The following is a 12,991-nucleotide window of genomic DNA, read 5'->3' on the forward strand; positions in this document are numbered from 1 at the left end:
CAAGAAAATTAATCCAACCTAAAATGATATCTAACCCGACCCAATCCTCAATAACAATTAAAAATAAACTTAATGAATCGGAACCAAAAACATCTGTGTATATTTCATAATAGATATGAAAAAAAGTTTATGAAGAAGAAAAGGTTGAGAGAGGAGTGCCCTTAAGGAAGTGTGTGATAAGCACAAGGGCTCTTATTGGCTGAAAGCTTGGCACTTCATGACCTGCCCCTCTCACCGTTGCCAATGTCAACCCCCCTTCGTACTCTTCCGCATACCCTCCGACCTAGAAATTCAACGTTCAAATCAAAATCGAGATTAATTAGAACGATCTAAGCAAGGTTAAATCAAATACCCATTTATTTTAATAAAGAAATAGTTACAAGAACGTACCTCATGTTGAACGAACCAAGGGTACCAAGATTTCTTCACGGGAAGCTTCATCGAGGCAATAGAGTATTTGCTGGACGTGATGGGTACTCTCCCATCAACGTCACCGCTGAAATAAATACATTATTTAATTTAATATTAATAAGTATTACTACTTTTTCAACAACTAATAATCAATATTAAATTACCTGAAAATCCAGACTCGTAAGCCACTGTCCATGAACTCTCGCAGTAGAGGAATAACGGTGGATGCACTATCGGACCAATTATTGATGACATTGCTACAAGGCGTCCACCTATATGCAAGCTTTGTTACGTTGGCGTGCATTGCCTTTTGAACCTCTGCTCGATTCAAGTACGCATGCGTGTAGTAATCGGTGCATGGATCGTACTTCATTACTGTTGCCTTCTTCGGTTGATCTGTCAAGCTTTTGTTTCCACATATTGGATAGTAGATGTTGTAGACGTCGATCATTCTTGTGTTGCCCTCAACTATTTTCATGGTTTTAATGCATTTTAGATCCTGTGTTGTCGTGTTCGGCGAGAAGTTGCAATACTTCTTAATGTCTTTTGCAGTTCTATCTGCGATTAGTGCGTGGGTAGCAAAGAAATCGTACATTCCGATTTCATCTGTCTCATCATTGATTGCTGCATTTCCAATCTAAAATCAACAAATNAAAAAAAAAAAAAAAAAAAAAAAAAAAAAAAAAAAAAAAAAAAAACAAGGTTGGTTGTGTCAACGAGCCTGTTTGAGATGACCATTAAACAAAATAAAAAGTTAAATTATTCTTCACAAAGAAGTCCAGAGAGAGAAAGAGGTATACTTACAATAATACCCTTGAGGTTGACGATAGTCTTTCCAGTGTTCTTATTGTGTGAGAGAATGACGTGAGACAGTTGAGGGACGTAATGACCTGCATAGCTTTCACCAGAGATATAAAAATCTCGGTCCTTGTACTCTGGGAACCTCTCCAACCAATTCAGCAAAAATGCATAGTTGTCGATTGCCGTACTCTTGTCTCCGTTGCTTTGGTAATCAGATGTAGTATTGGAGTACGAGAATCCCACTCCAGCCGGTGATTCCAAAAACAATACGTTTGCAACTAGCAAAATAATTTGAAGTATAAATGATTTTTTTCAAAGAAATGACATAATTAATAATTAAATCTTAAATATCCATAAATACCCCGAGCCCATGAGAGGTTGTTTTGGAAGAGGGTTTTCCCGTCGCTACGAGCCCGGAAGGGACCGAGTTCAGCCATGGCTCCATAAGCAAGAGACGAACACCCAGGCCCTGTTAGAATTGGTCAATCCATTAGAATAGCTTGAAGTTAGTCATGCCATAAGAATAGGCTTACTTCGTTAGTTTCCTATGAAATCGGATCTATTAGTTAATCTTTTGCCAATATAAATAGAATATGTCCTCAATAGTGTGAGGTACAGTTTTGCATAAACTTGATATGGTATCAGAGCAGAAATAAGATCCACGAGATCCATAGCCTCTGCTGTTAGACATGTCAATCCCAATCAACACAATGTCTTCTCCGTCGATCAGTCAGGTGATTAGTGTTAAGCTTACACAAGAAAATTATCTACTGTGGTCTACCCAAATCCTTCCCTACTTGCGTAGCCAAAACCTTGTTGGTTTTGTGGATGGATCCATGCCTGCACCAAGCCAGACGATCGCCGTTGAACCAAGTGAAGAAACAGGGAATCGCAAAATTATCATCAACCCTGAGTTCACAGTCTGGTACCCCCAGGACCAGCTGGTACTCAGCCTCATCAACTCATCAGTCACTGAGGAGGTTCTCAGCACGATGGTTGGAATCACCACTGCACGAGAAGCCTGGATTACGCTGGAGCGACAATTTGCTTCCACATCTCGAGCAAGAGCAATGCAGATCCGTATGGAACTCTCTACTATCCAGAAAAAGGACATGACAATTGCTGACTACTTTCGTAAAGTAAAACATCTTGGTGATACACTTGCTGCCATTGGCAAGCGAATAGAGGATGAAGAACTCATCGCCTACATGCTGCAAGGACTTGGTCCAGATTATGATCCTCTAGTCACAAGCATTACAACCAGAACAGATGTATACACTGTCAGCGACGTGTATGCTCACATGCTGAGCTATGAGATGCGGCACTTGCGTAAGGGTACATTTGAGCAACTTTCATCTGCTAACAATGTCAATAGGATATCCATTCGTGGAGGTGCCAATGGAGGTCGAGGTAGTCGCGGTCGTAGTCGTCAGTTAAATAGTGGTCATGGACAATCAAGGCGTACTGTGAACAATCCTGGACGTCAACCATCAAAGACACAAAGCAGCTCAGGCATTGTCTGTCAGATTTGTGGTAAGCCCAATCACGATGCTTTGCAATGCTGGCACAGATTTGATCAGGCATATCAAGCCGAAAATAATCTCAAACAAGCAGCTTTGGCAACAAGTGGATACACTAGTGACACAAACTGGTATGTTGACACTGGAGCCACAGATCATATCACCAATGACCTAGAGAGGCTTACCACCAGAGAACGCTACACTGGCACCGACCAAATTCAGGTTGCAAATGGCGCAGGTTTGTCTATCTCTCATATTGGGAATTCATTAATTTCTGGTTCATCTCTTGTTCTGAAACATATCCTATATGTTCCTAAAATCAATAAGCACCTAATTTCAGTACAAAGACTAGCATCTGATAATAATGCTGTTGTAGAATTTCACCCAAACTATTTTTTGGTTAAGGACCGAGTCACGAAGAAACTCCTGCTCCACGGTAGATGTAAGAATGGCCTATACGTTCTACCGCATAATTTCAGTCAAGCCTTGCTGACAGCCAAACTTTCGAAAGAACAATGGCACAGAAGGCTAGGGCACCCTGCATCTCCAATTACCATTAGAATTCTACAAGATAATAATTTAGCTATAGATACTAATATTCCCTCTTCCTCAATTTGTAATGCTTGTCAATTAGGGAAAGCACATCAATTGCCATTTGGTTCTTCTCAGCATGTATCTACAGCACCCCTTCAATTAATTCACACTGATGTATGGGGTCCATCCATTGCGTCAGTAAATAATTCCAAATATTATGTTTCCTTTGTTGATGATTTTAGTCGTTATGTTTGGATTTACTTTCTGAGATGCAAATCTGATGTTGAGTCTGTGTTCCTTCAATTTCAAAAACATGTTGAAACTATGCTAAATACCAAAATTCGCTCCGTCCAATCAGATTGGGGGGGTGAATACCATCGGTTACACAATTATTTCAAATCCACAGGCATTGAACATCATATCTCCTGTCCTCACACACACCAGCAGAATGGGTTAGTCGAAAGAAAACACAGACACATTGTAGAAACTGGCCTTGCTTTACTCGCTCAAGCCAACATGCCTCTATCCTACTGGGATGAAGCTTTCAACACAGCTTGCTTTCTTATAAATAGAATGCCCAGCCGAACCATACAACAAGACACACCACTTCATAAATTGTTTGGTAAAAGTCCAGACTACTCCATGCTTAGGGTGTTTGGCTGTGCTTGCTGGCCTAATTTAAGGCCTTACAACAACAAGAAACTGAGTTTCAGAACTACTAGATGTATATTCTTGGGTTATAGTTCTTCTCATAAGGGATATAAATGCTTAAATAGAAGTACAGGACGTATTTACATCTCTAGAGACGTGGTTTTCGATGAAAATATTTTTCCTTTTGAAGAATCTAAGCCACCAAACAAAACCACAAATCCACATCATCCTGTTCTACTTCCAGCCTTAGCCAAACTTGCTAGTTTTTACACTGAAAATGCTCTTACAGATATTGAACCAGTTGTTAGTAATTCCCATATGAATGATGGTCAAACTGATAATATTGCTAGTGACAACTTGTCTGGTGTCAGCTTATCTTCTGCAGATAATACAAGAAGTTCAGAGGAAATTGCAGAATATGAAGCTGAGAGCAGTTCGATCAATGCTCAAAACCAAACTCATGAACATGTGTCTGATCAACCAACTGAAGCAGCTAGTCAACATCCAATGCGAACAAGGTTGAGAAATAACATTGTACAAGCTAAACAATTCACTGATGGAACTATCAGATATTCAGAAACCTCAAGAAAATTCGCAAGCGCTGTAACTATCACAACTCCGATCATAGAGACTGCTACTGAACCTCGAAACCTGCAGGAAGCCATGCAACATCCAAGATGGAGAGGAGCAATGAATGATGAGCTCTCAGCGCTAAAACGAAATGCCACTTGGGATCTAGTTCCACCCAAACCTGGAATAAATCTCATTGATAGTAAATGGGTGTATAAAGTGAAAAGAAAAGCAGATGGGTCAGTTGAAAGATTAAAAGCAAGATTAGTTGCCAAAGGATTCAAGCAAAGATTTGGTGTTGATTACACTGATACTTTTAGCCCTGTGATCAAACCGTCAACAATCAGGGTCATTCTTTCGCTAGCAGTAACCAAGGGCTGGAATATGAGACAAGTTGATATCCAAAATGCATTTTTGCATGGAATTCTGAAAGAGGAAGTGTACATGCGACAACCACCAGGATTTCAAGACTCAGCCAAACCAAAGAATTACATATGCAAGCTCAAGAAAGCCCTTTATGGCCTGAAACAAGCCCCAAAAGCTTGGCATTCAAGGTTGACTGGAAAACTTATTGAGTTAGGCTTCAAGGCTTCAGTAGCTGATTCATCTCTTTTTATTCTCAAAAACAGAGAGATAACTATCTATATGCTCATCTATGTTGATGATATAATTATTGTGAGCTCCTCTGATCAAGCAACCGAAAGGTTGATTCAGAAATTGAAAATAGATTTTGCAGTAAAAGATTTGGGTGGTCTTGAGTATTTTCTGGGTATTGAAGTCAAGAAAACACGAGATGGTATCATACTGTCACAGAGACGATATGCCTTAGATTTGTTGAAAAGAGTAAACATGGAAAAATGCAAACCTATGTCTACACCAATGGGTTCTGCTGAAAAATTATTCAGAGAACAAGGAATACCCTTATCAGCTGAAGAACAATTCAAATACAGAAGTACAGTGGGAGCACTACAATATTTGACAATGACTAGGCCTGATTTGGCATTTGCTGTCAATAAAGTGTGTCAATATCTTCATACACCTACTGATGCTCATTGGGGTGCTGTGAAGAGAATTCTTCGTTATGTTAAAGGCACACTAGCATTAGGAGTGAAAATTCAGAAATCAACCATGATGTTGTCGGGGTTTTCTGATGCTGATTGGGCTGGTTGTCCCGATGATCGACGTTCAACTAGCGGCTTTGCTGTATTTCTTGGAGCAAATCTAATCTCATGGAGTTCCAGAAAACAGGCTACAGTGTCAAGATCAAGCACCGAAGCAGAATACAAGGCCATTGCGAATCTTACTGCAGAAATGATTTGGATCAAGTCATTACTGAAGGAACTGGGCGTGTATCAATCAAAGGCTCCTCGCCTCTGGTGTGACAACCTCGGAGCTACATATTTAACTTCAAATCCAGTATTTCATGCTAGAACGAAACATATTGAAGTTGATTTTCATTTTGTTCGAGAACAAGTAGCACGTAAAGCAATGGAAGTTCGGTTCATTTCATCAAGTGATCAAGTAGCTGATATCCTGACAAAACCACTGTCTAAAACTCCTTTTACTACACATTGTAACAATCTCAACATGTACAAGACTTGTTGGGATTGAAGGGGACTGTTAGAATTGGTCAATCCATTAGAATAGCTTGAAGTTAGTCATGCCATAAGAATAGGCTTACTTCGTTAGTTTCCTATGAAATCGGATCTATTAGTTAATCTTTTGCCAATATAAATAGAATATGTCCTCAATAGTGTGAGGTACAGTTTTGCATAAACTTGATAGGCCCTACGTAGCCAATCATTTATCAACACGTGTAATCTGATTTTACTTTAAAAATATTTTTTAAAAAAATCACTTAAATCCAGGTCGCCGGCGTACCTCCGTTGAGCCATAGAAGAAGCGGCAACGAGGTCTTGTTTCGAGGAGATTCAACGAAGTAGTAATAGAAAGCACGGCCGGCGGTTTTGTTCACCGTCACATAGCCGCCGTACTGCGATAACGAAACCCTAGGCGGTTGTCCTGGCAGCCGTTCGATTTTGTCCTGCTGCTTCAGTCCGGTTTGATCGTGAATCTCAACCGTCGGCAAAACGTCGGTGATTTGATCCGCCACTTCGTTGCGGACGAAAAAACCGGAGGAATCGGCGGCGTTTGAGTTCCTGAAGAACTTCGCCTTGTAGAGAGCGTCAAGTGCTTCCTTCTGATTCTTGGCGGCGATTTGAATCGCAAAGAAGAAGAGGAAGAAACAGAGGAGAATCGAATGTCCGGCCGCCATTGAAGATCGTCGGTAGTCTCTGATGAAATCGGAATGGAAAACGGAGTTAAATAATGGAAGAATTTGGGGATTTTTCCGAATTTCTAAATCCAGGCCGATGAGAATCTGTACAGTCCAAAAGATAACTAAAATGGAGAGTGAAGTTTTGAAGAATGGTTTGAAGGTTATGAACGTTGGGTTTGATAAGAACACTCAAAATGAAAATGACCCATTAATTTGTTGTGTCACCGCCAATCATGTTGCGCCATGTCACGCCGATTGAATTCGGATGATGTTAAAACGGAAATAAGGTGCCACGGTGACGGCCCTACGTTTAAAAACCCATTTTATTCTTCCAATTTTTAAATGGAAGACAACAAATATAACTTTTTCTGGCGAATTCAAATTTTATTGCATTTCTAATTTTCCTTTTTCAAAAATATTACATTAATATAATTATAAAGAAGACAGAATTATATTCGTTTGCCTTCTATTTCTATTCATAATCTTTAATTTTTACTTAAAAATAAAATTTAAATAATTCACCGATATTTTAATTAAAAAAAACGTTTCCATTAAAGAATATACCGAAAAAAATATATGCAGAGTTATTTAAGACTCGATTTAGTATGCAGTTAGACGGGATTATATCCTAGTTCCCCTTAATATAAATATATTTTAAAAAAAAATTAGTTATTTTGAGACTTAATTTTAATGTTTAAACTAAATTTGCTCGTTTGAAAGTAGAGTTTTATTAAGGATGAGATTCTCACCTAATCTCACCTACATGAGCTCAAAATACAGACCGGACCCACTTCTATCCATTTCAAGGTACCATAGCATGTCGGGAATAAGGGTAAATATACTAGATGTAACCACTTTCTTAGTTGGGCATTGTGTCGTCATGCCTTTACGATCAATACATAGTTAAGTAGGCCGATCATAAACGCTACTGATGTGGGAGCGATCTTAGTCATAGAAACCTAAGACCGTGTCTCACTTATGGGTAGCAAGAGAGCGCTTATGCCCTGACAATGGAGTAAAAAAAAAAAACATATTCTCGTACGTTGAAATGGAATAGCTTTATTTATTTAATTATATATTACATATTTGCATTAGTACTAAATAAGAAGCGCCAAATTTATGATGGAGGTGGAGGTGATAAAGTTGGTAGAGGAGTCCGTGTGTGATAAGCGCAAGGGCTCTTTTTGGTTGGTAGCCACTTGATGACCTGCCCCTCTCACCGTGGCCAACATCAGCTCCCCTTCGTACACTTCGGCATACCCTCCGACCTACAAATTCAACGTCAAAATCGAAATCGGGATTAATTAGGACGATCTAATTGAAGTTAAATCAAATACTCGTTTATTTTAATAAAAATAAATAGAGTTACGAGAACGTACATCCTGATGAACGAACCAGGGGTACCAAGATTTCTTCACCGGAAGCTTCATTAAGGCAATAGAATTTTTTGTGGAAGTAATGAGTATTCTCCCGTTAGTGTCACCGCTGAAACCAATATAGTAGTTAATTATAATACTGATAATTATTACATTTTTCCAACGACTAATAATAATTATTAAATTACCTAAAAACCCATACTCGTAATCCGCTGTCCATGAGCTCCTGTAGTAGAGGAATAACAGTGGACGTACTAAACCAACGCATGATGACATTACTACAAGACTCCCATTTGTATGCAATCTTTGTCACGTTGGTATGCATCGCCCTCTGAACATCTGCCTGGTTCAAGTAAGTTGATGTGTAGTAATCAATGCAAGAATCATAGTTCATCACTGTTGCTTTCCTTGGATGTTGTGTCAGGTTACCGTTCACACATGTTGGATAATAGATATTGTAAATGTCGATCGCATTCGTGTTGGTGACCATTATTTTATATGCCAGTGAGCATTGCGGGCTCTGTACCGTCACGTTTGGCCAGAAGTGACAGTACTTCTTTATGTCGTTTGCAGTTCTATCGACAATTAGCCTATGGGATGCGAAGAAATCATACATTCCATTTCGATCCGTTTGTTGATCACTACATCTCCAATCTAAAATTAACAGTAAGAAAAGAAATTCAATGACCATTTCAAATGCATTTCCTTGTTCTTGGCATCCAAATTTAAAGGATTTTGAAGAAACTTAGAGAGCGGTATACTTACAATAATACCCTTGAGGTTGACGATCGTCTTCCCAACTTTCTTATTGTGTAAGAGAATGACCTGAGCTAGTTGAGGGACAAAGTGACCGGTGTAACTCTCACCAGAGATATAGAAATCTGGATGCTATTACTCTGGGAACCTCTCCAATCAATTCACCAAAAACGCTTAGTTGTCGTTTGCCGTATTCTTGTCTCCGTTGCCTATGTAATCCGACGTAGTATTGGAGTACGAGAATCCCACTCCGGCTGGCAATTCCAGAAACAACACATTTGCAACTAGCAAATTTTTTAAAATATAAACATTTTGAGGCATAATTAATAATTTCACCTTGAAAATCTATAAATATTTAAAAAATTCGTACTGTGAATCCATGAAAAGTTGTTGTGGAAGAGGGTTTTGCCATCGCTGCGAGCGCGGAAGGGACCGAGTTCAGCCATGGCTCCAAAAGCAAGAGACGAACACCCAGGCCCTACGCAACGAATCATTTATTAACACGTGTAATCTGATTTTATTTTAGAAATAAAATAATATTAAGAAAATTTCCGATGAATTAAAAGAGTTAAATCCAGGTCGCCGGCGTACCTCCATTGAGCCATAGAAGAAGCGGCGACGAGGTCTTGTTTTGAGGAGATTCAACGAAGTAGTAATAGAAAGCACGGCCGGCGGTTTTGTTCACCGTCACGTAGCCGCCGTACTGCGATAACGAAACCCTAGGCGGTTGTCCTGGCAGCCGTTCGATTTTGTCCTGCTGCTTCAGTCCGGTATGATCGTGAATCTCAACCGTCGGCAAATCGTCTGTGTTTTGATCCGCCGCTTCGTTGCGGACGAGAAATTCGGAGGAATACGGCGGCGATTGAGTTCGTGAAGAACTTCGCTTTGAACAGAGCATCTAGGGCTTCCTGTTGGTTCTTAGCGGCTATTTGAAACGCAAAGAAGGAGACGAAGAAGAAACAGAGAAGAATCGAGTGTCCGGCCGCCATTGCTATGGCGATTGCTGGAACTCTCTGAATCGAAAATGGAGGAGCGGACTTTATATATCTTGAAAATGGAAATGTGATGCCAGGCTGGCGGCCGTACAATTCCAAAACTCTTTTTATCCTTCCAAGTTTTTTAAATGGAAACTTATAAATTGAAAAATTAGTTTCCATGTAATACNATATATATATATATATATATATATATATATATATATATATATATACTTTTGTATTGATTAAGTTTATTTAAAAATAATTATAATACTACTTAAAATTATAAATTTGTAGTATAAGTATAAGAGTTTTTGTTGGGCTGGGTCAAGTTGAGACGGTTTATAACTAGAGATACCCACGGTATGGGTACGGGAAGCCTTCTTATCCTTATCTATATTCTCTTTTTCATTTTCCGTATCTATGAAATTTTCTATTTATTTTTGCAAAGATTCAAGCGGGAATGTACGAGGAACACGTTCTCCATTATAAGTATCAGTATTAGATCGAAAAAATGTTACAAAGATTGAGATGGAGGAGTAGCGGTTGGGAGAGGAGTCCCTTGAAGGAAGTGTGTGATAAGTGCAAGGGCTCTTCTTGGTTGGAAGCTTGGCACTTCATGACCCGCTCCTCTCACCGTCGTCAATGTCAACTCGCCTTCATACACTTCCGCGTACCCTCCAACCTACAAATTCAGTGTCAAAATCGAAATCGGGATTAATTAGAACGAGCTAAGTGAGGTTAGATTAAATACTCGTTTATTTTAATAGGGAAATAGAGTTACAAGAACGTACTTCATTATTAACAGACCAGGGGTACCAAGATTTCTTCACCGGAAGCTTCATTGAGGCAATAGAGTCTTTGGTGGAAGTAATGGGTACTCTCCCATCCGTGTCACCGCTGAAACCAATATTGTAGTTAATTATAATTACTGATAATTATTATCATTTTCTCAATAAGTATGAATTATTATTAAATTACCTAAAAATCCAGACTCTTAATCCATTGTCCATGAACTCTCGCAGTAGAGGAATAATAGTGGAAGGACTATCGGACCACCCGTTTATGACATCACTACAAGGCTCCCAATCGTGCGTAAGCTTTGTCACATTGGCATGCATCGCCCATTGAACCTCTGCCTGGTTCAAGTACGCATTTGTGTAGGAATTACTGCAAGGATCGTAGTTCATCACCGACGCTTTCTTTGGCAGATGTGTTAGGCTACTGTTCAAACATAGTGGATAGTAGATGTTGTAAACATCGATCATTCTCATGTTGGAGTACGCTATATTCGACAACGCTATGCACTGCGAGTTCTGTTCCATCACGTTCGGTGAGAAGTCACAGTACTTCTTTATGTCGTTGGCGGTTCGATCGGCAATTAGTGCATGGGATGCAAAGAAATCATACCTTCCAATTTCATCCGTCTTGTCATTGATCACTGCATTTCCAATCTGAAATAACAAATAAGAAAAGACAAGTCCAAATTAATGTCTTGTCATTGATCACTGCATTTCCAATCTGAAATAACAAATAAGAAAAGACAAGTCCAAATTAATGTTCCCATCCGAGAGAGAAAGAGGTATACTTACAATAATACCCTTGAGGTTGACGATCGTCTTTCTAGCCTTCTTATTATGTGAGAGAACGACGTGAGCTAGCTGAGGGACGTAATGACCGGCGTAACTCTCACCAGAGATATAGAAATCTCGATCCTTATACTCTGGGAACCTCTCCAACCAATTCACCAAAAAAGCATAGTTGTCGGTTGCCGTATTCTTGTCTCCATTGCTTTGGTAATCAGATGTAGTATTGGAGTACGAGAATCCCACTCCAGCCGGTGATTCCAAAAACAACACATTCGCAACTAGCAAGTATAAATAAAATTTTCAAACAAATATAAAAATTTGGAGGCATAATTAATAATAAAACCATGAAAATCTATAAATGTTTAAACAATTAGTACCGTGAATCCATGAGAATCTGTTGTGGAAGAGGGTTTTGCCGTCGCTACGAGCGCGGAAGGGACCGAGTTCAGCCATGGCTCCAAAAGCAAGAGACGAACACCCAGGCCCTACGCAGCCAATCATTTATCAACACGTGTAATCTGATTTTACTTTAAAAATATTTTTTAAAAAAATCACTTAAATCCAGGTCGCCGGCGTACCTCCGTTGAGCCATAGAAGAAGCGGCAACGAGGTCTTGTTTTGAGGAGATTCAACGAAGTAGTAATAGAAAGCACGGCCGGCGGTTTTGTTCACCGTCACATAGCCGCCGTACTGCGATAACGAAACCCTAGGCGGTTGTCCTGGCAGCCGTTCGATTTTGTCCTGCTGTTTCCGTCCGGCCTGATCGTCAATCTCAACCGTCGGCAAAACCTCGGTGTTTTGATCCGCCGCTTCGTTGCGGAAGAAAAACTCGGAGGAATCGGCGGCGTCTGAGTTCCTGAAGAACTTGGCCTTGTAGAGAGCGTCAAGAGCTTCCTTCTGATCCTTGGCGGCGATTTGAATCGCAAGGAAGAAGACGAAGAAACAGAGGAGAATCGAATGTCCGGCTGTCATTGAAGATCGCCGGTACTCTCTGATGAAATCGGAATGGAAAAGAGAGGAGTTAAATAAGAGAACAATCCCTAAATTCGTACAATTTTTAGTTAAGCAAATGACCAAAATGGATAGAGGAGTTTGAAGAATGGTTTGAAGACCTTGAACGTAGGGTTTGATAAAAATACCCAAAACTGAAAATAACCAATTAATTTATTATGTCACTGCCAATCGCGTTGCGCCATGTCACCTAAACTAATTTAATTATATCTCCACTATTTAAAATTATAATTATTAATTTTATCAGAGAATTAAATCTCCTACTTTAAGAAATATATTTTATAAATATCTTACCATATTATAACACAAAATTTTATTATTATTATCATAATTATCTCATAAACTAATTTAATTATATTTCTATTGATTATAATTATAATCGGTTATTTTATTAGAAAAATTGAATCTCCAACTTTAAAAAAATATTAACACAAAATTTTATTATTGTTATCGTAATTACCTCTCTTAATTTAATATTTATATGATATTATTAAATTGTTATAAAATTTTAATGTGT

At 39.1% G+C, this 12,991-nt stretch overlaps 1 protein-coding gene, 1 non-coding gene and 1 pseudogene across 2 annotated transcripts; 1 reads left to right on the forward strand and 2 right to left on the reverse strand.

Moving 5' to 3' along the window:
• Positions 1 to 115: 115 nt before the first annotated feature.
• On the reverse strand, positions 116 to 9,893 carry LOC111807750 (annotated as a pseudogene).
• Positions 2,391 to 2,526, forward strand: LOC111807854. Its single transcript, XR_002816999.1, has one exon. It is a non-coding gene; the product is annotated as a small nucleolar RNA Z247 (small nucleolar RNA).
• Positions 9,894 to 10,391: 498 nt separating the features above from the next.
• LOC111807751 (serine carboxypeptidase-like 40) lies at positions 10,392 to 12,439 on the reverse strand. The gene is made up of 6 exons (XM_023693620.1): positions 12,042 to 12,439; positions 11,841 to 11,948; positions 11,467 to 11,741; positions 10,856 to 11,328; positions 10,669 to 10,774; positions 10,392 to 10,559 (listed from the first exon to the last, which is right to left on the reverse strand). Exons 1-6 carry the CDS (start codon positions 12,433 to 12,435, stop codon positions 10,392 to 10,394), a joined length of 1,524 nt encoding a protein of 507 aa, XP_023549388.1. The 5' UTR covers positions 12,436 to 12,439.
• Positions 12,440 to 12,991: the final 552 nt, after the last annotated feature.

The sequence above is a fragment of the Cucurbita pepo genome, chromosome LG12, assembly GCF_002806865.2.
Source record: "Cucurbita pepo subsp. pepo cultivar mu-cu-16 chromosome LG12, ASM280686v2, whole genome shotgun sequence".
In the NCBI taxonomy this organism is placed as follows: Eukaryota; Viridiplantae; Streptophyta; class Magnoliopsida; order Cucurbitales; family Cucurbitaceae; genus Cucurbita; species Cucurbita pepo.

What these genes read in the sequence shown, in the direction of transcription:
- LOC111807751 (XM_023693620.1), bottom strand. Translation starts at nt 12,435, where the DNA reads ATGACAGCCGGACATTCGATTCTCCTCTGTTTCTTCGTCTTCTTCCTT. An exon ending in TCTTCTATGGCTCAACGGAG is followed by an intron (nt 11,949 to 12,041) that starts GTACGCCGGCGA and finishes TTGGCTGCGTAG; the next exon opens with GGCCTGGGTGTTCGTCTCTT. An exon ending in CCTGGTCTGTTAATAATGAA is followed by an intron (nt 10,560 to 10,668) that starts GTACGTTCTTGT and finishes CTGAATTTGTAG; the next exon opens with GTTGGAGGGTACGCGGAAGT.